At 41.7% G+C, this 24143-nt stretch overlaps 1 protein-coding gene across 11 annotated transcripts; it reads left to right on the forward strand.

Moving 5' to 3' along the window:
* Positions 1-1713: 1713 nt before the first annotated feature.
* Positions 1714-23785, forward strand: aak1a (AP2 associated kinase 1a). Of its 11 annotated transcripts, none has more exons than XM_079357547.1 (20): positions 1714-2567; positions 6102-6220; positions 7187-7295; positions 7696-7838; positions 7971-8092; positions 8212-8293; positions 8429-8561; positions 8685-8788; positions 9177-9256; positions 9335-9498; positions 10194-10363; positions 10803-11012; positions 11573-11760; positions 12062-12255; positions 12349-12417; positions 12688-12777; positions 14629-14730; positions 15329-15493; positions 15830-15919; positions 21218-23785. In XM_079357547.1, the coding sequence occupies exons 1-20, from the start codon at positions 2408-2410 to the stop codon at positions 22042-22044; spliced, it is 3321 nt and encodes a 1106-aa protein (XP_079213673.1). In that variant the 5' UTR covers positions 1714-2407; the 3' UTR covers positions 22045-23785. The 11 variants fall into 11 exon arrangements, with proteins under 11 accessions (XP_079213673.1, XP_079213676.1, XP_079213678.1 ...); XM_079357550.1 differs by having other exon boundaries at positions 10803-11006; XM_079357548.1 differs by lacking the exon at positions 21218-23785 and adding an exon at positions 16565-16922 and having other exon boundaries at positions 1718-2567.
* Positions 23786-24143: the final 358 nt, after the last annotated feature.

Genomic DNA, 24143 nt, shown 5'->3' on the forward strand with positions numbered 1-24143 from the left:
GGAGAGAGAAATAAAAGAGAGCAGACTGACCTGTATGAAGTCCCATTCAGAGTCAGGGGGTTTCTTCAGTAGCATGTCTTCTTGGAAAACCTTTCAACCAAATCAACAAGACATGTTAGTTCAGACACAACAGCCAAAGTGGTTTAACTAGACTTTGAGAGGACAAGGATGACACACCAAAAGCAATCTGGCAAAATATAGTTAAAATTTGCATACATTCTCCTGTGCCGCTATTGCGACACAGTTATTAATGCTGACATGGTAGAGGAAAATTGCAATTGTTTGATTTAAAAAAAAAAAAAAAGGATTCATGTGTACAGACAATTTTTTTGCACAACCTCTCCAGACCCCGCATCACGCCCCTGGGTCTTTCCCTCTTTCTAGTTTAGAGGGAACATTTTTGAAAAATTATAAAAAAGCTAGCTGACGGGCCCTCCCACATGAGAGACTTACCTGCATTGGTTGCTGCCATCTGTTAGCACTGTTGGACTGATTTGTGGCTGTCCTTTGTCGTCCTCACTGCATTGTAGTTGATTTCAACACTTTTTCAGGGGTTATATAACTCCACACTTTTTAGAGTCAAATTAACACAAGATTAAATCAGTGTTTCAAATAATTGGTTATTAAACAGCAGACAGCCAATATTTACTTATATGCAAACAGTACACTTGAAAAGCTGATGTTAAGCACTTTAAATTCCTCTTTAAGCCTCAAAATGATGCACTTGCCTTGGATCACTGTCAGGTTGAAATTGAAGCTCCCATGGTCACCTGTGTGAAGTTGGCCCCCACCCATAATAATCTTTACTAACTCAAAAACAGAAACAGCACAAATGAAACTTTTTACACACAAACCAGCGCAAACGAAGTACAAACGCAAAAACTTAAAAAAAAATTAAATTAAGCAAAAAATGCCAAATAAACGAAGAGCTCTAAACAATCCCAGTCTGGGCCCTCAGCTCTGTACACTCCTCAATAAACTGTTGAAACGTACCAGATCTGTTGTTCTTCAGCTCCAAACTCCAACTGACTCTGAGTCCCTCAAGTCTGCTATTATACCTACCAAAAGGGGGGGGGATCAGTTCACTCTCAGGTGAGTATTACCTGTTCTGCAAATAACACGTACTAACTGCAAATAAATAACATTTTTAATCTCAAAAACCTAAACATCCCTCCACTTCTACCAAACATAGCCCCTTCCTTCCACCTTTATATATATATATATATACATATATATCATGTCTATGATATGAACCCAACTCACTGAATAAAATATTTGAATGTAAAATAGTCAATGTGTGTCTTCTTTTGGTTAAAAATATGATGCTTGAAGTCATTTGTAAATGAGTTAAGTTTGATCATAATTTATTCATATAAAGGACTTGTCGCTGGTCATGCTAAGATAACTTTAACACATGCCTCATATGTAGAGAGAGAGAACGTGTGTGGGCAATTTGCAATTAAATATCCGGTTACAATGTTTTGCACATCATGACATTATTTATTTTTTTACACAATGTCCTACAACCATTACAATAAATCAACCTAATGGGAGGCTTTATCAATAAAGTTTGCAAAAAGAAAATATTTATTGCAGATATGAGATTATAGCTGATGCAGCATCAAAAAACTACCGGTAGTCTGAATTATGTATTTAAAGAGTCAAACATAGACTGGAAAAATAAAGGCGCCCAAGTTTGGTTTTTTTCTCCACATATTTTTGCAAAGAGGAACCACAAAACACACTGGCACACCGCTGACGGGTCAGGAAGTTGGTGTGAGTTTGACCAATGAAACAATGAGTTCACAGTCGATGGTCCGATCCAGCAGACAGTCAGAAAGGACTCTTAGCATCTCTGTGTTTGTAGCTCCGTTAGCTTGTTAAATGACCTGCCTTCTCACAAGCTGCTGGACGCACACACAGAGAAGAACTGGGCCAAGTACAGCAGCAGGAGTAATAAGCAAAACCTTTGGTGGAAGATATCTGAGGAGATGTGTAATAAGTTACATTGGACAATAAGGACCTACCTGGCTGTCAGCTGTCAGCGCACCTAGCTGCTTAGCTAGCTGGCTAACTGAGCTAACAGCTTTTTTTTTTTTCAGGCTCGTAGTCTGACTAATTTAGACAGCCAGTGCTGTGCTCGGGGGAGGAAGCGACGACATCCACATTAACCTCGCATTTATTATTATTATAAATCCTGGCTCCTTTTTTAAGTTAATGTCTTCAGTTAGCCAAGGAGCGTCAGATATTTATGTCAGGGTGTTTAGAGGTTAGCTTGCATTTATCATTAAGCTAGCTCGCTGCAGCGTTGACACCAGCAGCTCCTCCACGAACAGGGACTGCTCATAACCCGACAACTCTAACACATTTTACACTTGACGTATACTTGGGATAACGTTGGAAGAACATGAAGAAGTTTTTTGACACTCGTCGGGAGCTGGTGAGCTCCGGGCCAGGACCAGGTGCCGGAGGAGGAGGCGCTGGATCCGGCGGCGGTGGCAGCTTCATCGGACGGGTCTTCACCATCGGACGATATCAGGTGACCGTGGAGGAGATAGTCGCAGAAGGTAATTTATGTGGCTTTCTATTGTCTAACATCACACACACACATCTCTAATTGAAGACACAGTGTGAGTAATGTTTAATGATGGTGATTGAGGAAACAGAAGTGAAGAGGAGGAGGCCTGTTGTTTGAGGCTATGGCCCAACAAGACCTACTTTATTTTACCTGACTGATAGTGTTTATAGCCACAAGACCTCATCACACTCACCAGGCTCTGTATCTCTCCTCAGGCCTTAGTTTGCTTGTTTATGTGTTAGTCAAAACATTGGAGTAAAGAAGATCTGATCACTGAAAGTTTATGTTTTTGAACGTGTTATACAGTTGTGAGTGGTTCAGATTGACTTCACTTTAGTGCCTTCATAACCTGAAGGCTGGGAGGAACTTTGTAAAACTGGATTTTCTACTGTGTTGTTAGGACCAATGCCATGCTGAGTCATCTCTCTTGATATTTACAGAGGGTGTAACATATCCCAAATGTAGATTTTAGAAGTACTTGTACTTTGCTGGTAAGAAGGTGGTCATGGATATTAGTTTCATTGCATGCTTTTTTGTTACAAAAGTCAGGCTTGTTGATTCAGGTGCATTTAAGTCCTTACATGAAAGGTTTTAAAATGATTTGATTGGCTTTAATTCAAAGGTAGTCTTTCCCAGAATGTGGTTAGACAGGTCTGATCACAGCATTTTAGAAGTTACCACCATTTGTCTTTGCACTGAGAGGCTGCCATGCTCTGTTAGAAAAGAGCACCTGTCACTAAATAATAGATGAAACAAGACTGATTAATTTATTAGCTCTGTATGGATGGGTCCCATCTATTTGGCCACCTTGTGGCTATATAAATGTGTTAGACACCAAACCTGAGCTCTACCCTGCACTGAAATACCTATTGAACATTTTACTGCAATTTTATTCATTTCTGTGAGCGAGGACTTCTGTTTTCTTATCAGTTCTGAGGAAACTTTGGACTCCATGACAACCTTCCCTTGAGTCACCCATGACACTAATAATTGGTACTGCCTCAACAGTTCTTTTACAAAGAGCCAAAAATAGGATTTTCCCCATGATTAGTAATCTTTTACAAAATTAGATTGTATTCCTGCAGATCTACTCGTCTTGCTCTCTTGTCAAATCTTGTTGTGTGACTCCTTCCATTGTCTTTCGCCATATTTATTTAGATGGTTTTAGGTCTTTTCTTGGATAGCTTTTAGTTTCTAATTGTTGGCTGCTCTATTCAGAAAATACATTTCCCCTTCTGCCCACTCCCTTTGTTGTCAGCTCTATTCATGGTGGCTGAAAATGTATTTTCACATTATACCTCTATGTGAGGGAAACAGACTTTTTTTGGGGGTGGCCAAAATGGACATGTTGAACATGTGGCATGGAATGAAGTTGTTCTTGAGGTCTGTCATTTGTTTTTAACTCGACCACAACTCAACTCTGTAGACCTGATGTATTAAGTAACATGTCAGTATAAAGTGTGTGATTTGCTACTCCAAATGCGTCAAGCTCCAGGGAGTCATTTGCTCATTTGTAACCCGAAATCATTTGTTTTGTTTTTTTATCAACAAGACTGGATAGTGATAGCCCATTCTAATTATGTCTCTATTGTCTCTCTAGTATTTTTTTTCCTCAATGGAGTGTCATGTAACCTTTCAGCAACCCTGTTTGTAAACAGTCTAGTACTCCTCCAAAACCTAGATGGTAGTTATGTAAGCTGAATTATAGTTGTGATTTTTTTTTTTTTGCCAAAACAATACAAACCATTGGGCTGGGAGTGTTTTGATCTTAGGTCTTAGGATTTAATTCTTGGTGTCACGATTGGAATGAGAATCTATTTTACATTCAAAACGATTCAAAGTTTGTTGTTTAATTAGTACTTACTTCAGCATCTACTTCAGTCATCTGCAAGACTGAATATCTTACTACTCCGTTTGGATGAGTTAAAGAGCTATTTTTGGTATGCAGAAGAATACACACACACACACACACACACACACATACCTTTAACAAACCATGTACTGTGCTTTTCATAGAAGTGCCCAAAGCTGTATTGTTGTGTGCATCTGCTTGAGCATGCATGAACTAGAGCCGTTTAATCCTGACCGTTTGTTTACGTCAAGAGCCAGCGGCTATTTGTAGCTGTACTTACAATTATTCGTTCACACTGTCCACTGCAATTGTTGTCCACTGCTGAATGTTGCTTAAGAAGGCTGCTAATCCTTCTAATTTCTTACAGGCATCTCAGATTAGACTGTGCGAGACACAGCAGGGGTTCAACTGTCTGAACTCTGACACACCAAATACAGGCCCACACAGTCCTACAGCCTGTGTTTCACATGATTATGATCTTTGCTCACCTCTCCTCTTTCTGATTCAGGGAGCTGTTTGATGTGGTGCTCATTGAAACATAGTTTTCAAACACTATGTGTGTTTATAACATGAATTAGTCACTAAAGTACTTTGCCAGAACGTGTCTGCTGATGCAGCACAGTGCTGCAGATTTTCACACTTCATCGTAAGATGTCAGATATTAAATTCATGGCCGATGACATTCAGCAATTTTATTCAGTATTATGTTTTTGTACTTTATTAATGTTGTTAATGAAATAGTCCATGGTTAGTGTCGCCCAATACTGCCTTATCAGAAGACATGCAGAGCAGTCACGTGGAGCTGTCCTTGGCTTAGTGATGCTGGCTGGATGACTCAGTTCATGGCATTAACTGAAGCTGGGAGAGGGGAAAAAACTGGGAAGAGAAGAGCTGAGGAACCAGCAAAACTCAGACCTTAAAAAAAGGTGCTACAGCCATGGAAAATAAAATCCAGAGAGAAACAAATGCAAGCTAAATACTAGAAAACGTTCCATCTCATGAGTTCCATATCAATCAGTTTGTTTTATGTTATTGATCCTTACAGCACACTTATAGGAAACTGAAAAATGTGAGATGGATGGTAAATGTGTACTTTGTTTATCTATTTGGCAGCCTGTATGATTAATGTGTAAAAATGCCGTTTGTCTGAGTTGCTGTGTATTAATACAGTCATCTTGTGGTTTTCCCCCTTTGTCAGCTTCATTGACCAAAGCTGGGATGATAAGTTCTCTCACTTCCTGTATCATCTGTTAGTGTTGCTGCTTTTACATCCTTTCCTCAGCACAACTGCTGACTCACACAGTGAAGTATAAAGGTCCTTTTAGCAATTTGCAAGTAAACCTTGCACTCATCATCACATTCAGTATGCCTTTTAAAGTCCTCATTTCCTTCCCTAATCGACATGAAAACGTGTATCAGCCTCATTAGCTGCTGGCATTAGTAGATGTCTTAAGAGTCAGAGTTTAGTCTTGAGACATGTTGTGAAGAGACTCATAGTTCCCTTAAAAACACTTTAATTGACATACACTACCTGCCGCTATCAGCCACTGAAAACACTAAATGTTTTCTATCATCAAATCAAAACAGGATGCTGTGTAATCGTTGTCCTTGTATATTTGGTGAGTTCCGATAACTTAATTGTCTTAATTCTCTTCTTTTCTCTCTTCGCAGGAGGGTTCGCCATAGTTTTTTTGGTGCGGACTCATCAAGGTGTACGTTGTGCCCTTAAAAGGATGTATGTCAACAATGAACACGACCTGCAAGTCTGCAAACTTGAGATCCAGATTATGGTGAGTAAGGCAGGCGACTGATGGGAGCAAACTGCAATTTCTGTTTTTTTAAGACATTTAGCTTAAACGATAATTGTTTTGGTCTGAGTGTGACTAACTCTGAATTATTGAACTAAAAGTGCTGGTACACAGCAAGCTGACAATAAAGAACAAGCTGTGATGAAAGCAGACCGCTGTGTCGTGTTTTGTTTGCTGCTGTTGGGCCCAAAAGTCGTGCTGTTCACACCAAACTGAAAGCGGCTTACTGCCAATTAGTTTGTGTGTTTTGTACACGCGTGAGAGGCAATACCTTTATCTATGTTTTATGCTAATAATTTTTCAGATGGCCGCGTTTGTAATAAGCTTTACTTGCGAAAATATGAGAAGATAAAGACAGGGCACTCGGGTTACATGAGAAGAGACCTCGGTGCGTGCCCTCTATGCTTGTCCTTGGTTTTCCTTCATCACTTTCATTTCTCTTCTCGCGTCCTGAGTGGCTGACGGAGCCAATCAGAGGGATTTTTCTCCACAACTGGTCGTCGCTGATTATACATGTTGAATCAGACAAAAACCGTCCTACAAGCCCAGAGCAGTTGTGAAAGTGCACCGCCCGGAGCTAAAAACTCTCTGACATCCCTGACAGTGTCTTAAAGAACAAACCCTGAAATACTCTTTTAATGCTGATAGCGAAATGGCTGGGTTATCGTATCATGTCTTTGCTAAGAATGACGACATGGCGCTTTCCTGTCAGTTGATTTCCTAACTAGTACTTTTATTCCAAGTAAAACTAACCCGTTCCTGCAGCCACACCCTGGGTACGAGCACTTTCCCTCGATGGTTATCGCTACACTCAGACTTTAAGTGGATTTACATGGCATCTCTCCAAAGACAAAAAGAGAAGGAACTTTTGTAATGTATTTTATAATTCACTAAGCTGCATGTGCTCTGAAATGTCAAACGTTTTTCCATATTTGTTTGTTTGTAAAGAGGGACCTTGTTGGCAACAAAAACATAGTTGGTTTCCTGGACTCCAGCATAACTGCAGTGGGAGCTGGCGATGTGTGGGAAGTGTTAATCTTAATGGACTTCTGTCGAGGTAAGCATCCTGTTCTGTTTGAAAGAGAAAATGTTGTCCCATTTGTTTCAGTGGATGATGCTAAATAAAAATGTACTCATATTATAGAAAGAGACTATTTTATCTCAATAGTTTACTGCTGATTTACTTTAAGCATTGTTGGGTTTTTTTCTCTCTCTAGAAGGCAAAGCTGATGTTTCAGAGTGCATGTTCATCTCAGGCTGTCTCAGATTTATCTGAATATAAATGTTTGACACAACTTGAACTACAAATGGGCTGTTTTATAATCAGTGTATGATAAGCTAAATAAACGACAAAGCATCTCTTAAAAAATGGATCAATCTCTTGTGGGGTAAGACGGTGTTTACATGGTGTAAGAAATATTTCACTGACCTTTACTCGACCTGTTTGTTTCCTGTAGGTGGCCAGGTTGTTAACCTGATGAACCAGCGGCTGCAGACAGGCTTCACTGAGGCTGAAGTGTTACAGATCTTCTGTGACACGTGCGAAGCTGTCGCTCGTCTCCACCAGTGCAAGTCTCCAATCATCCACAGAGATCTCAAGGCAAGATTGATTTTAATTCCAAATACACACCCGAGGCAAGCTAATTAAAAGCTACATTCATCTTGATAATATCATGACTTTGTTGTTTACCTCATGCTCTCTGGCTGGTCCTGTCTTGTCTTCCTTGTGTAGGTGGAAAATATTCTTCTGCATGATCGGGGACATTACGTGCTCTGTGATTTTGGAAGTGCCACTAACCGCTTCCAAAACCCCCAGACAGAGGGGGTGCCATTGGTGGAGGAGGAAATCAAAAAGTGATATATATATATATTTTTAATTTATTTATTTTTGTTAGCACTCTACATTTTTTTGTTTGTTTGTTTGTTTTAATATTGTTACATTTAAGACACTCATTGGTCTGCTCTACAAACAGGTACACTACTCTGTCATACCGTGCTCCAGAGATGGTCAACCTCTACAGTGAAAAGGTCATCACAACAAAAGCCGACATTTGGGTGAGAGAGAAAGTTATATGTACATTTAAATTACTGTATGACCATGTTTAATCATTATGATAGTGACGTGCATTAGTAAGTGGTGAAATACTAGACTCCGCCTCTCATTTGAAAGATGTGTATTTCTCTGTACAGGCCATGGGTTGTCTACTGTATAAGCTTTGCTACTTCACGCTTCCTTTTGGAGAGAGCCAAGTGGCGATCTGTGATGGAAGTTTCACAATCCCAGACAACTCCCGCTTCTCCCAGGACATGCACTGTCTCATCAGTGAGTAACCAGTTCCTCATATGTCATATGCCACAAATTCAGCACATTCTGTTTGTGTGCAGTCACTCTGAGAGATCATTGTCATGCGTCAGAACTTTACATCCTATTTCATTGATTTCTCAGGATACATGCTGGAACCTGACCCAGATAACAGACCAGACATCTACCAAATATCCTACTTTGCCTTCAAACTGACTGGGCGAGAGTGTCCAGTCCATAATGTACATGTAAGCACAGCGAGAGGGTTACACCAGTTTGATTTAGGAATCATCTGTTGGGTTGGTACTGGATATTACAGATTTGGTCAGCTTATTTTTTTTTAATAATATATGACCTTCATGTTTCCTGGATACCGTTGTTTTAATTATCTTGGTTATCAAAGATAGATATTGTGAAGGATGGACTTTTTAGCATGCTTGCTGGCTGTCCGCTATTCATTGTGTATTTTTAATCCATTTATAAAGTAGCTCAGCATTTAATTCTCTGATTCAGCCTCGTTTCAGAGCAGATGCTTTAAGTTTAATTAAAGTGGGCTTACATTCAGCTATAATGAAAGCTTTGAATTAGCCTTTAAACTGAAGAAGATAAACAATGTCAATTCCCTTATTGTTGTAGAATTCCCCCATTCCTGCAAAACTACCTGAGCCTATCCGAGCCAGTGAAGCAGTGGCCAAAAAGAGTCAAACCAAAGCCAGGTGAGTGTCATCAGAAGGAATCGATTGTTTTCATGATAGAAAAGTTAATTCATATGTTTTCTCTTTTCCTTCCTTCAGACTCACCGACCCTTTACCGACTCTAGAAACCTCAATTGCACCTCGGCAACGACCCAAGGCTGGCCAGGCTCAGCCCCAACCCATATCAGGCATTCTCCCCATCCAGCCAGCTCTCACCCCTCGAAAGAGACCCAACATGGCTGCTGGAGCAACACAGGGCATAGGTATAAGTAGCTCTGTGATCGCTCTAAGTGTGTGGGTTACATCATTTGTAGTAGCTATTTAGTGCCTAATATGTTTGTTGCAACAGTAATTGGTTACTAGTTTACTCTCGCGTCAACAAGGGCCTTGTTTGTTTCCAGTGATTCAGTGAATCCAAAGAGGCTTTTAATCATCATTGTATGAGACATGATGTGTAATTTATTTCAGCAGCGTTCTGTCATTTCACTTGCTGAATCATTTCATGGGTCTCCAACGAAATACGATTTCTTCTGTATGTGTATTTATTTAGTTATTATGAAAGCTTTTCTGTAAACTAAATGTTTTTATTGTTGCTTTTAGATACTGTATACTTTCTCAAATGTTTGCCTGTCAGTAGAGTTTAGACTAAAGCACAAGGTTACTTTAATACTTAGCCTAATAATGCAGGTTATCAAAAGACTTAACTTAGATAGACTTTTCTAATTAGAGGATCCCTCTCATTTTTCCAGGAGGCCTGCGATGCACAAGTCATTTCATAAGGATGCACCTGCACCACGCCTTTATTCACATGCATTTTGAAAAACATTTCACGGATTTGTGTACTTTACAGTTGTCCAAAAACAACACGTTTTACAACTAGAAGTTGCAGTTTATATTTTGAACGGGAAATCTTCACGTCATATGTAACCACTCTGCCTCCTTATTTTCTTCCCTCCAGGTGTCGGGGCCCCACCTCCGGCTGCGGCTGCTGTTCAACCTCCTCAACAGACTCCTGCAGCACCACAACAAGCTCAGATAGCCAACTTGCAGACCCAGGCTTCACAGCAGCACCAGCAGCTCCTCATGAGGCAGCAACAAGCCTTCTTAAGCCCGCAGAGTAACCAGCAGGTAAGGGTTCTGGCAGAACAAGAGGAGAATGTTTAAAGGATTTCACTCTCACTCCTCAGAAAAAAAGGTTCATACAGCCAATGCAGCCATTATCTTAAACAAACTTGTACTTTGGACCTGAATGCCCATCTGACCTTGATCAGTTTAACTGAAACATTGCATATGTACAATACTGTGCATTTGGGTTGTGTTTCCCAGACAGAATCTGTGCCGTTAGGAAAAAGGTTTTTGGTTATATTAATCTTTATCTTTTAAACTTTTGTGAATAAATCTCCTCCTACCCTCCACTTGATTTACTCTGTGTTCTGTCAAAAGTTAGAAGATGAATCCTTTTGAGTATTTTTACAAAAGGGAGCTGCTGCAGTTGTCCTTTTTCACTTTTATAAACCAACACATAACGGGCCCTCCTCATGCTCGGCTGTGTGACATTCCTATGTAGCATCAACTGGTACAGAACCTCCACCAGCAGCAGCTGCAACATCAAACACTGTCTCAGGCGTCTACCAAGCTGCAGCCCAAAGCTAAGACTGTTCCTGCAGTTGCAACCATGCAAGTGAAACACCAGCAGCATGTAGCCTCTGTCCATGAAACAGCAGCCTCTCATCTGACCCCCATTCCAGAGTCTGCAGCTGTCCACCCAGAGGTCGTGGTAAAATCCTTCGCCGTCTGCCCCTCTTTTGGGCCAGAGAGTTGATTACCAACTTTTCTCTAACCAATCACATCCATTTTTTTCCTTTTCCTTCTCCGGGGCACAGAGAATGCAGAAATGCTTCCTTTTAATGTCCTAATCTCCACTTTAAGACTTTGTAGAAGTCATCTGATAACCAAATCCTCTTGTTACATTCTAAGCTGCTTTTGTCATATGTCTGTAAACTTAGTTTGAATGATTAGTCAGTAACTCTCTATTTTTAGGGTGTATTAAGGTACGGTCTATCTTTGAACTCTGCTTACTTATTCTTTCTGTTTTCTATAACCGTTTTTCCCTCTTTACGGTTTCTGTAGCTTTTACAAGAAATTTACAATCAATCTCCTCTCAGAGCATTCGTTTACCAGTGAATCTTTCTTGCTTGGTGTTTCTGTTGTTGGCGCTTTGATTCGTTGGTTTGGGTTTTTAAAATATAAATTAAAAAATATTAAAGTTAAAAAAAAAATAATAATAATGATCTTTTCTCATACTTCCCTCTCCATATCTTTTTCTCCTCCTTCCAGACGGCTGGCAGAGGGCTGCACAAAGTCGGCTCCCTCACACCCCCCTCTTCGCCAAAGATGGCCACTAAGAGTGGCCACAGACGCATCCTGAGCGATGTCACTCACAGCACAGTGTTTGGAGTCCCAGTAAGCAAGTCCACCCTGCTCCTCCAGTCAGCCGCAGCTGAGGCCAGCCTCAACAAGTCCAAGTGAGCAGAATTAAGTCGCTTCAGTGGTCTGAGGATGAACTGCTCTTTCATAGCAGCGAGTGTGCCGTGAACGGCCATAGACAGTCCATTCATATGGGGAGCCCCAAAGCAGGATAAAAAACCCTTTGACACCCCAGAGAATCCAGCTTGAGAAGAATCCCTCAATTCATTCTTTAAATAGCTCCCTGCACTCACTCTTTTGCATGTACCAGTACCAGTAGTCCACCGACTTCACACCCTCTATCAGGTGTCATGATGCGCTCTTAACCCTTGTATATGTTTACACCTATTTCTGCTGCAGATCAGCCAGCACTACTCCTTCTGGCTCCCCCTGCTCGTCCCAGCAGAGTGTGTATCATCCAAGTGATGGTGATACCCAGTCAGCCCTCGCTGCACCCATCTCTGTGTCCAGCTGGAACCCTTTTGGTGACGATAACTTCTCCAAGCTGACAGCAGAGGAGCTGCTCAACAAAGACTTTGCAAAGCTAGCTGAGAGTCAGTACACCTCATTTATCTGATCGGGTACACCTGCAGCTTTGTGCATGTGATGTCATAATAATAGCTACTCTGTTCCTTGTTTATGCACAGCTGCTGCACCAGGAGAGAAAGTCATAGGCTCCAGTGAAAGTCTTATTCCAGGGCTCAATGCTTTTCCAGGTAAGGCTACTTAAAGTTCTTCTGCCTCATTGCTTTGCGTAATACATTCTAAAGGATGCTGTTCTATCAGTGATACATCCGCCATGTTGTGGATCATTTTTCAACATTGACCTGAAGTTATTGGGTGTGGAAATCCCACTTGTGGCTGACTAGTGTTCTGTCTCGTGTCGTTGACAATTAAAGTTAGCTGACACCTCCCCAGTCTCCTCTTCACTTGCTCATGCTCGTTCATTTGCTCTCCACCATCTATGTTCACTCTGCAATGTTAAGCTGAAACAACTGCCTGCCTCACGGGTGCAGGTCCAGCATTGTTGACAGTCCAGGACCCCTTAAATACCATCTTCCTCTCGGATGCCACAGGTAAATTTTTTTTGTAACAGCATCAAACACGATTAGCCGTGCAGTCGATCTTTCTTGCCAGAGGATCTTGCACAAACATTTGTTTTAAGGCTTATGAGTCACGTTTAACTGTTTATTTATTTCATTTTCTGGATATCGTCCTGACCAGAGGTTAGCTTATGAGTGCTGGTTTTGTGGGTAAGATTTGTACATGGTCTTATCTTGTTGACATTGCACACAGCCTCACAGTGGCTCCTTGTCAGCTGCCATGAAGGGAGAGCGTAGCTACAGCTAGATCGCATCTCATTTGCAGACCTGTGCTTTTGCTGTTGCCTGGTAACGTGAAGGACAAATTCTCCTTTGTTAATTGGATTGCTTTCCTGTTGGACAAGGCTGCTTACCGAGGCGGCTAAGAACAAGAGAACGTTTCAGCAGGCTTTACTGTCAAAATAATGACACTACGTTGTATGTTCTCTTCAGTTCAGCCTGTAGCCCCTTTGTAAGCGAATGCTTCTTAGCTGTTCCCTTCTTGGTGCAGGTACTGTTTCCAGTTTAAACTGAGAGGATGAAAAGTGTGAAGGCTGTTACATAATCTGGGTGTGGTTAATCTTCTCTACCCAGCCTAAGCTGTCGGTTTTCCGCTCTCTGCTCACTCAAATAGGATGCACACAAGCAAACACAGTCTAACTCTCAGACTGTGTTTGCAGAACGTGTGCAAGCTGTATTCAGTCAGTAACACAACAGTCACAAAGTCTCCAGTGACTTCACTTAAAGCATTCACTTTGTGATTTGTAAAAAAACGTTTTTCATCAGTGTTGACCTCTTTCCTATAGTTAAGGGGGCAAAAGGTCACATCTGCTGTGCCGTTTTCTGAGCCATCACATTCCAACACAGACCCTCCCCCCCCCCACCCACCCACCACCCCCACCTCCCACCCATTTTGCGCCATAGCAGTTTCCTGTAAGTATGAGCTGCAGTGGAAAGTCAGCGAGTTGTGGTTTAGTGCATGGCCTGTATTTCAGCTTGATCACTCACAGTTTTAACAACAGTAGAGCAGCGCTACCTGAAGATGCCCTCCTTTATTTGTCTGCTCTCAGAATGAATTAAAAACAGAGAGGTTTGGCATGTGGACACTGTATATGCTGCTACATGTAGTGATTGCTGTGGTGTGTTTTTAAAATAAATGTGAATAAGTTTGGTACGAGCAGTGTTCGGGTGAAGGTCTAAAGAGTCCTGTTATTTGGATGTTGCTCTGATTAGTTTTGGACAGTGTAGCTTTTGTGAGCAGAACTAAACACACTAACACATCAGGCAGTGATTTATCCTTTCACAATGGTTTCAGGAAGCCTGATGTTTGAACAGTGTAATTAAAATTGCATGGAAATGTTTATGTGCAGTTTTTATCCTGTCACGCCTTGTTCTAAATCCCTTAAAAAATGTTTGACAAGTAGGCAACGTGTAGTTCCACATTACCATATTTTTACAGTGTCTCATTACTTCCATTTTTCTGCTGCTTTAAGAAGCACACTCCTTCTCTCTTGGCCTTTGTTTCTGCGTATTGCCATCCATCTGTTGTCTCTGATGCTCACTCACAGAGAAGCTAGAGACTCTTCTCTGCAGCTCCCTGACCTTTTAACCCAGGCTGACTCCTTCAGTAGTTCTGCACACAGTTCCGTGAATGGTACCAAAAATATGTTGTCAGCTCTGCATGCATTTCCTTTGCCTCCCTTCTCACCTTTCACACCCAGCAGAGAGATGTGTAGAGCCCTTTAACTGCATCAATCTGATCCCTACTAAGCGTCTCTCTTGTGTTAAGGTTAGTCTTAATGCCTTTTCGTGACTGTATTTCCCCCTTGCTTTTTTTCTATGTAGTGAAAGGAGTGGTTTGTGTGGATTCACTGATTCCTGGCCTGGAAGCCCCGCTGGCCCAGAGACATTCAGGCCAGCCAGAGCTCATCCCTGTCAGCATGCTAGGTTAGCATCCTCACTGAAAACATGGAAAACATAGTTTAACTTTGTGCAGCATTTTCCACAAGCATGATGGCCTCCAGTTGTTGCCTTTATACTAGTGAAGTCTTGTGTCTTTATTAAAGAAAAAACATGTGAAGCTGCTATCAGTTCAAACTGTGGAAAACCAAAATAACTTCATCACAGATTATCACCAGTGTGCTGGATAGCACAGTCCTGCCAAAAAGAGCAACAATTAATTCTTGCCCTATTGTTTTTATTTTTTTAAAGGCCATCTTAATTCAGCCAGTTGCTTGTGTAGTACAATGATGTCGACCCGAGGCTGTCTTAGGTTGAAGTGATGTATACAAAGGAAACATGGAAAAGAGTTTATCCAGTCTGTCTTGGTTTTGTCATTTCTTTCTTTCCCATTTTAGCAACTGTGGGGGACGACATGCCCCAAAAGGCCGCTAAATTAGGAGTAGTGGGTTTGGTTATGGCATCAGATCGTAACTCCCTTTAATACTGACGTTTTAATGCTTTTAGAGATGAGTATTATATGAAACAAACAATCTCTCTTGACTTTGACCACTTGTCCCTCTGGCTTTGCTTCAACCCGTCTCAGACTCTCTCACTGGGGAGGACTCTCTGCTGGGTTGTGATCTGTTATCTCACACCTCTCATGGAAACCAGTCTGTTTCTGCTATCGCTTCCTCCTGCTCCTCTGCTCCTCCCGGCTCCAGCTCTGGTTCCTGTCTGGAGGAGCTGCAGCCTGCTCAGACCGCTTCTGGTAAGACCTCCTCTTTGCTGCACAGCCCTTAGCTAGCCTCATGTCTGCTGCTTGTTTCTGCCCGTGACACCGCCTCAGATCACAGATCCTTCCAAAGAACAGGAGGGGCAGCTGAAACTGAAAAATAGACACACGCAGTCACTCATAAAAGGCCCTAGAGTCATTTGCCGAAGAGCTAAAAGTCATCTTAAATGCATGGCTTATAAAAACGGACTGCCCCTGGCTCCATCTATTTTTAATCTTCTTGCACCCTCTTTTTTTTTGCTCTTTTTCTTTGGCTGAGTTAACTTCTTTTCCCCCCCCTCCATCATTCCACTTCCTCTTCCTTCACCGCAGACTGTTCTCTCCTCATGTCGTGTGGGGACAAAGGCAATGACGACGAGTTTGACCCTATCCCCGTGCTCATCTCCAAAAACTCGAATCAAGGTAAGGTTAACAGAATCATGAGATGAGCACTTACGTCTGCTGAAGCCCCGACCAGTGAGAGCAGCAAAGATGAATGATTTAACCCCTTAGATACTGTTTACAAAGCTGGTTCCTGCTGTACTGGTGGGCATGTCACACATTAAGGCTTTTTTTATCCCATCAAGCCCTCACATGACTCATCTTTCTCTCAGCTAGTGACTCTCTGCTTTGCAAGTGTTTGGCTCTTTTCAGTTTCTCCTTAAAGTCTCTTTAGCCAGAGAGGCATTCCCTGACTCTCCCCCTGTAATGATATATTTATTTGTGAGGGAAACAAACATAGACAAACTGGAAACAGCCATCTTATGCAAGTATCATAGTGTTTATAGCGGGTGGTGATTTGCGACACCTGTCCCTAGAAGGGCTTTTGATGCAGCTGTATTAAAACAATCCCAGCTCACACTCTGCCTCTGTTTCTCTCTCTGCCCCCGTCATACATGCACCTCTCTGCTCTGCCATTATTTCATTTTCATCGACTCCTCACTCTTAATTTCGCCATCATTTCTTCTGTTAATATTACTTATTCTTGGGCTTGTTTTTCACCCTCTCCCTCGGCTCTTCCATGTCCATCTCTGTCTCTGTCTCTCTTTCTTTTCTGGCACATTTCAGGTGGTCACTCGCGCAGCAACAGTGGCAGCTCAGAGTCCAGCATCCCCAACTTGGCCCGCTCCCTTCTGCTGGTGGATCAGCTCATCGACCTCTAGTGGGGGTGGGAGAGGTCGAAGGGGCAGAGTGCAATCCTAACAAAGGGATATTGTGGGGGGGGGGGAGATGGAGATGGGGAAGCAGAGGCACAAAATGTAGCACCTTATGAAGTGAAATAGAGGAGCCAGCATTGGTTGATTCAGAGGAATCATTCTTTTTCATTCAAATGTACCTCCTTGGACTCAGCTCCATCTCTAGCTGCCTGATACGCTGGTTTCATATATCTCTGCTGGCCATGTGCATTCCCACGCTGGTAAAATAACAAATCTTTTCAATAACGCCTGAGCATATCATCTGCTTCTATCCAGCTTCGTCATGGTACTCCTCCATGCTTTCCTAGCATTAATACCCCTCACCAAGCGCACTGCCATGGGGGTCGGCTGCCATCATAAGCACGTCAAACGGCTTAATCACAGCTGAGTTGTGTGAACCTGTTGTGTTTGTTCGTGGTCGGAGCTTTATGAAAACGCACGACCCTCATGCAGGCTCCTTTTGACTAAAGACAGAGGAGTCAAGATGCTGCAGTCCCCCAGGAAATGTGATCCACTTTCCTGTGATAGCTTTAGAGCTGAACTTTTGACCGAACAGAGATAAGTGAACAACTGAGAGATGTTTTTCGTGGAGTGAACCAGTTTGTTTAGAGAACTGACAATAAAAGCTTTAAGCAGATTTATTCATCATTTACTGTTGAGTAAAGAGGCTAGAGATTTTGTCCTGATCATCCAAACACGAACACACACAGTGTATACCATCTTCAGTCAGATTACACCCATAAAGTCAAATCTGTTTATTCTTTTGCTCATTTCTTTTCCAAAAGCAGCTATGCTAGCTAGCTAACCTACTCTTCCTATTAGAGCTGAAGCTTCAGCATGACTGTACAGTGTCATCTCTTTCTGGAGGTTAAACTGAATATTATTCCTCCTAAAACAAACAGCAACAGAAATCGCCCCCTGTTTAACTGTCAATCGTGATAAAGTTGTGAAATCCAAAAACCGGGGACGTTGGTGTCAGCATGGCTGACGCGTTGGGCTCCTTTGCTGGGGCCTGGAGGCTTTCACATTCATCTTTATCTGCAGCACTTTGTGAGACAATTACTGGTTTGTGTGCATTACAGCTCATGAGCTGACCCATCATATCTGTGATCCATTGTACAGAGAGGGGAAGAAGGGAATCACATTGTTGGACCTGTAGCCTTGCCAAAGCTAAAGCATAGATGTCCTTATTATTCAGTGTTTGCCGTGTGTCAGCCTGCTGTCAGGGTTATTATACAGGAGACCATAAACTGCAGCATTAAGCTGTTCCAGACACTGAGATACTTAATAACTCTTAATGAAATGTACTGTGTAGGCATGTTGAACAATCCATCTCTTAGTGTCATCCTCTCTGTCTTGTCTATTAGAGCCACATACACTGAGCTCATTTCAGCCAGAGCGCAAACTCATAAAACTTTGTGTACATGAAGTCACTGTTTTAGTTTAATTTCCACCTTTTTTATTTTTTTTGCTTTTGTCAGCACTTTTTTAGGGTGTCATATTTAAAAGGCGCTTCATTCTTTATATGAATAAACGTGACTGTAAGTGATAGGTCTTTTAATGAATGTTTGAACTGATTACCATTGTGAAATATGTACATTGATGAGGATATATACCGTAAATTCCGTACTATTGAGCGCACCTGGATATAAGCCGCACCGGCTAATCATAAGTAAATAAATGTATTTGTACATATATAAGCCGCACTTGATTATAAGCCGCAGGTGTCCACGCTATAACAAGAGCTATTTACACAGACGTAGGCTACCGGTAACATCCGCAAATACTGTAGCGTCCGTCCGGACGTTAAAGGACGACGAGAGCGTTCAAATAATAACTTTTAATAACCCGATCACTGTCGGCCGTGACCACGCCGTTTACAGCAGAGAGCAACACATAACTTGCCGCAACAATCCAACTCTCTCCCCCAGCGTTCTCTCATACAGCCACTCAACACGTTCTCGCTGGTGCATTCACTGACTCTCCACATAATCGGAATTATGAACACATTATCAACTACTGACTTTACAACATGAACCGTTACAATACGAAGCCTAGCCGACGGTGTCTGTGACACGGCTGATGAAAAAGATGACCGTAATATATTTCACAAGAAAAAGTCCATCCATTCACTGCCTCAGAATGACTTCATTACTCACTTCCTCAGTCTCTGTTGTCGCTGTCAGTGTCATCTTAACGTGCAGCAGCTCTGTTAGCTTCTTTGACAGCCAGCTCGATCGCCTTTAACTTGAAAGCTGCATCATATGTATTTCTCCGTGTGTTTTCCATGATGAGGGTGCGTGCATGAAGCGCAAAATGACTGATATTAAGATCCGACGTGACGAAGTCAAATGTTTTTGCGGCAGAAGCTCATTGTCCCCCATAAAAAATCCATGCATTAGCCGCACCGGAGTAGAAGCCGCAGTCCTCGAAGTGTGAGAAAAAAGTAGCGGCTTATAGTCCGGAATTTACGGTAGATGCTGAGTATTTGTGTATGAAGCTGTAATTAGTAGTGTGAAGATTTTGACCCTCTCCTTTGTCCAAAGTCCCTCTGTCTCTGTCTCTCTCTGTGTGAGATAACGGTGAAGTGTTTAGCTCGTGTTACCATCGATACATGAAACAAAGTGCATATGACTTACCTGACGAGATACAGGTCCATATTTCTCCATCACAGTTTACATTTGAATTGTTCTCGTAAGTTGCTGTATATACCAGACAGACTGAATCGAAGAGGCAGCAAAACAGAGCTGATGACGGCATTTATTTCCTGATATCTCTGTTGCTGACTTTGCATTGCAGCTGTAAAGTGAAAATCCCATACTTTAGTTTTTTTTTTTGTCTGGAGCCAAGGAGAGTGCACTGCAAAGGCAAACGTCTATTTCAGGCTATCATATCGCTTTCACATGTACACATAAACTAACGGACAAGAGTTTCTCTAACGTGCCATCACTCCTCCTGCTCCCCTCAATAAAACGTCTGTCTCTTGTGATGTTCAGTTAAGTCATTTGCATCTATGTGGCTGATCTATGCAATCTTCTAATAATGCTTCACGTTAATCAGACCCTACAGTGCTGTCTCCTGTAGACTTCTAGCCTTGGCATTAGAGTTGAACTTGTGTTGCTGTGTACTTGTTGTGCTGGCTGGGTAAAAAAAATATAAAAATGATTTATATCATATTATTTGACCTGATAGGGTAGATGTCCATATGTCGAAGCAGGAACATTTTTGAGAGTGTGCTTATATTTTTATGAACTAAGGATCCAAACGACAGACACTGAATAAAATGAAGTCATGTGAATGTACATCAAGTGTCTTGGGGTCACATTTATTTGATTTCCACTGAGCAGAACAAACACCCAGGGGCAGAAAGAAGATCTATGCCTCTATTTTCATTTGTTTTAATTAGCTGCAGATGGATTTTCGTTGTGGGAACTGAATTAGATTGCAGATAATCTAATATCATTTTTTATGGTGTCCAGTGTCCACTAAAGCCTGTTGAGCTGTGGTTTCAGCATCACACTGTTAATAAACCCTGCTCTATGGAAATATCTCAACTCCTAGAGTAAGAGCATCATCTGACAGTGTATTTAAGACAAAAAAATCTTTGTTGCTCTTTCTTGCTAACCCTACTTATTCCAAGTTATTGTCTGTCTCCTGGATGCTTGGAGACATGCACGTTGCACCCTCACAGTTTACTGCTGTTTGGATACAAGGAACGGAGGTCAAGGGCTTTTGACAGACCCTGCGTTAGGTCACCAGTTAACATATGCTGTCATTCCACATGATCACATGAGCTGTGCTTGTTGTTGTTTCGGCAGTCAGCGCTGAAGGGGATTTTTTTTCCGTTTGATGATCTCTGGCTCAGATCATTTAGAAAGAGTGAAAAGGGTGATGAAGAGTTTAAAAGGATGAGGTATAGAAGACGTTGAATTAAAGATGGTGCTTTTCTCTCGAATGGCTTCAACTAACATCTTCCAAAGAGCTGCCAATTAACAGCTGCTGTTGACATCGCTGAGGTAAGACTGATCTGTCTCCGCTCGTCTGTCCATAATGACCTCTACCTTTCGCTGTGAAAACTCTTTTGTCCTTGTTTCCACATACCTACTGATTCTGAGCTCCCTCACCTTCAACCTCATTTCTAACTAAAAGTCTATCTGCTGCCATAGTTTGCCCCCTAAAACGAGGGTCTGTATGATGAAACTATTTTGTGGAAACAAGGTTATTCGATGTCCTGGTAGAGCTCGTTAGTCTCGTCTGTCTCATGTTACTTGTTCAGAGTAGAACATATGTTCTTGTAGTCTTTTTGTGGGTTTCTCCTCGTTGCCTCTGTAGTGGTTATGGCTGTTACAAGTGATCCATTGGTCATGTAGTGTGTTTGGGGTTTGATGGTCTTGTAGATGTAAAAGCAGCTTGTAACTCGCATGGTAAAAATATATTTCTGTTTTTTTTTTTTGTTTTTTTTAACTGAACATTTTTTTCTGTTCTGCTCCTGATGTGTTTTTCTTTTATCTTCTGTCTAATCCAGATGTGCCAGAGGAGAGTAACGGCTACTCTGTGCTCGGTGAGGGACAAGAGACTGAAGCTCCAGAGGGAGATTCTCAAACTAGCGAGGGATGTGTGCACTCCAGTGACGAAGACGGCGAGAAAGAAGACCATAAAGAGGAGCAGCAGGACGAGGGAGACTCTGAGAGTCACGAAGCAGCTCTTGACTGCAGCGGCTCAAGACCTCTGCTGATGGACTCCGACGAGGATGAAGAACACCCAGCCCTCCACTCTTCAGCAGCACCAACACAACCATCTACTCCCTTTCAACCACCTGCTCCCAGCACGTTTGCTCAGAATCATTCCCAGCATGTACATGAACCAATGATGGCAGCTGAAGGAACTGCAGATATTTTCTCAAAGACCCCCTTTCAGACTGGGCAAGAAGAGTCAAATGATGTGTTTGCCAATGCTCCATTTCCTTGTGCTTCCATGAATGCTCAGCAGCAGCTCGACGTTTTCTCTCAAGCTCCCTTCGGAAAAAGAAAAGAAGTTTCAGGGGCGCAGTTCAAGTCCTCGTACTATCATGCAGGAGGTGGTAATGCCGTCAGCCCTGATCAAGGTGCGTTGGGACAAGTTGCCCAACAGCCATTCCGCCCACAAGCTTTAGCCAAATACTCCCGACACTTTGAGGGATCCCTGCCCCAGCAGCCGGTAGCAGCTCATAGAGTTGTGTCTAACGTGAGCAGGCAAACCGCTGTGGCGTCCGTCCCTGTGGGACCTCATCACTCATGGACCTCAGAAGTGAGCCCCGTAGACCCTTTCGTCTCTGCACCCTTTCACCTCAAGGCCCCACAAGAAAAGCCTTGAACGCACAGTCAGAGAGGAGGGCCGTGGGAATCAGGACCACTAAATTATGCAAATGTAACCGACACACTGCATGCTGTCACCAGCGCTGCAGCTGGACTGCAGGCCTGCATGAATCTCATTCCTAAATATCTCCAGCTCGTTCTGATAGTGCAAAATCATCTTCACTTTTGGATTCTCCTGTACTGTAAGAAAACTGACAATTTCACACTCCTAGTAACATTTTCTTTTTCCATTCCTGTCACACCATTCACATTTTTTTCCAACCATGTGGTACATACATTGACACAAAGACAATGGAGTGGTCAAGCTTTTGATTGTTTTCTTGTCTACCTCAGTTACATCGGGCATCATCGCTGTGATTCCACACAGTGATGGATAGTCTGCAGTTGTGTCAGTTTCATTTCCTTTGTTTGAGCTTTATCGTGAAACTGTGATCTGACAGTGTTTTATTCTTCCATTGTATTAGTTCTCAAAGATTGGACTACGCTTGAATCAGAAGATCGTAACTCCACAGAAGCTCGGATAAGGAAAAGCACTGTATTGCACATAAGCAGTCTAGTGACTCAACACTTTTTTGAGATGTTTGTTACAAAATGATTTAAAGGAATCTATCAGAGATACAATTAGACAAGAAATCTGTCGACAGGCTTAAAATGATGATTTTCACGTCAATGTTTCGGGCTCTTGATGCTTTAGAGTTTGTGTTAAAACAAATGCTGGATAATGATGTGAACACACTTCAAGAAGCATTTACTGTCATGAGTGGTAATGAGTTCAGCTCCTCCTAAACGTTTGCATTTTTGGTGTGTTTATTATGTGTTTGGTGTCCTGTTATGTACGAACCGTTAGCGTAGTTTGTTATGTTAGAGGATTCACTTTTTGTTTTGTGTGTTGCTCTACAAGATGGTGTCTCTGAAGCCTTACACTCTTACAGGTCTTCCCTCCTAACACATCACCTTTGCCTTTTTATGACCTCCAAAAGAAACTGCTGCATCTGCATTACTGTATTGCACTTGAGTTCCCCACTAAACCTGTTCAGTCATGTACACCTTCCTGTTGCTGTCTGCACCAAAACGTTCTTTCAGCTCTGTAAAGCATCTCTGTAAAATCCAAATGTGTATAAACTGTGACTCCACATGATGACAATTGAACAACTTACTCTGCAATGTAAGAAATGCTCTCCAGCAGTCATTTCAAATATGTACAGCACTTATTCTCAACAGTTCCAGTCAGGGATTGTAATAATATATCATGTAAAAGAGATCTTGAATGGTAACAGGTTGATAACATTCCTTTATGACTTTATTTCTATCGCCATTTTGGAGAATTTTATTGTCTTTGTGCTTTGTAATATCATGAAACACTTAATTCGTTTTCATCATGGCACTTTTACAACTCTTTCATCCCAAAGTTTTTTTTGCAATGTAAAATCACAGTGTTTTTTCTTTTTGAGCAGTACAATCTTTTTTTAAATGCTCACTTTTGTCACCCAACATATACACATGAAGGTTGCACATAGTCCCTGACACAGAATCAGGGATCCCTGAGAATGTTTTTTGATTGTAACACAGCTGTAAAACATATTTCCAGCCTCTGAGCTGAGTAAGAAATCTTTAGAGGATTCGACAGCTGATTATACTGATGGACAAAAAAAGCACTCGAGTAATTATGCTGCACAGTCTGCCTTTAAAAACTATGTTGTAAGTCTTAAAAAAAAGAACTATTAAATGAATGTAAAACATTTGTTCTTACTGTGGTGTCATTCATATTTGAAAGATGATTGTGGATGTAAGTAAGCAGATATTCTGGAATTATACACCTGATTATATTTGATCCCTTACAAATGATTGGTGTTAACTAATAAGTGAGGTTTTTTGTGTATTGCACATTTAAAAACAGTTTCAGCGAACCAAAGTTCTTTACAGGCAATGCATTAGGAGAAATAAATTAATGGTGAAGTAATTAAATACTATGAATTGCAGCATTGCAAATCTGTTTGGCAAATCTATATATATAAGTTAACCCAAATACTACATCAAAACAAAGCAGCTTTTACATTTCTCATGTTAATATTAGACTTTTGAATGCTCCGTATTTAT

Source organism: Symphodus melops (assembly GCF_947650265.1).
Source record: "Symphodus melops genome assembly, chromosome: 1".
NCBI lineage: Eukaryota > Metazoa > Chordata > Actinopteri > Labriformes > Labridae > Symphodus > Symphodus melops.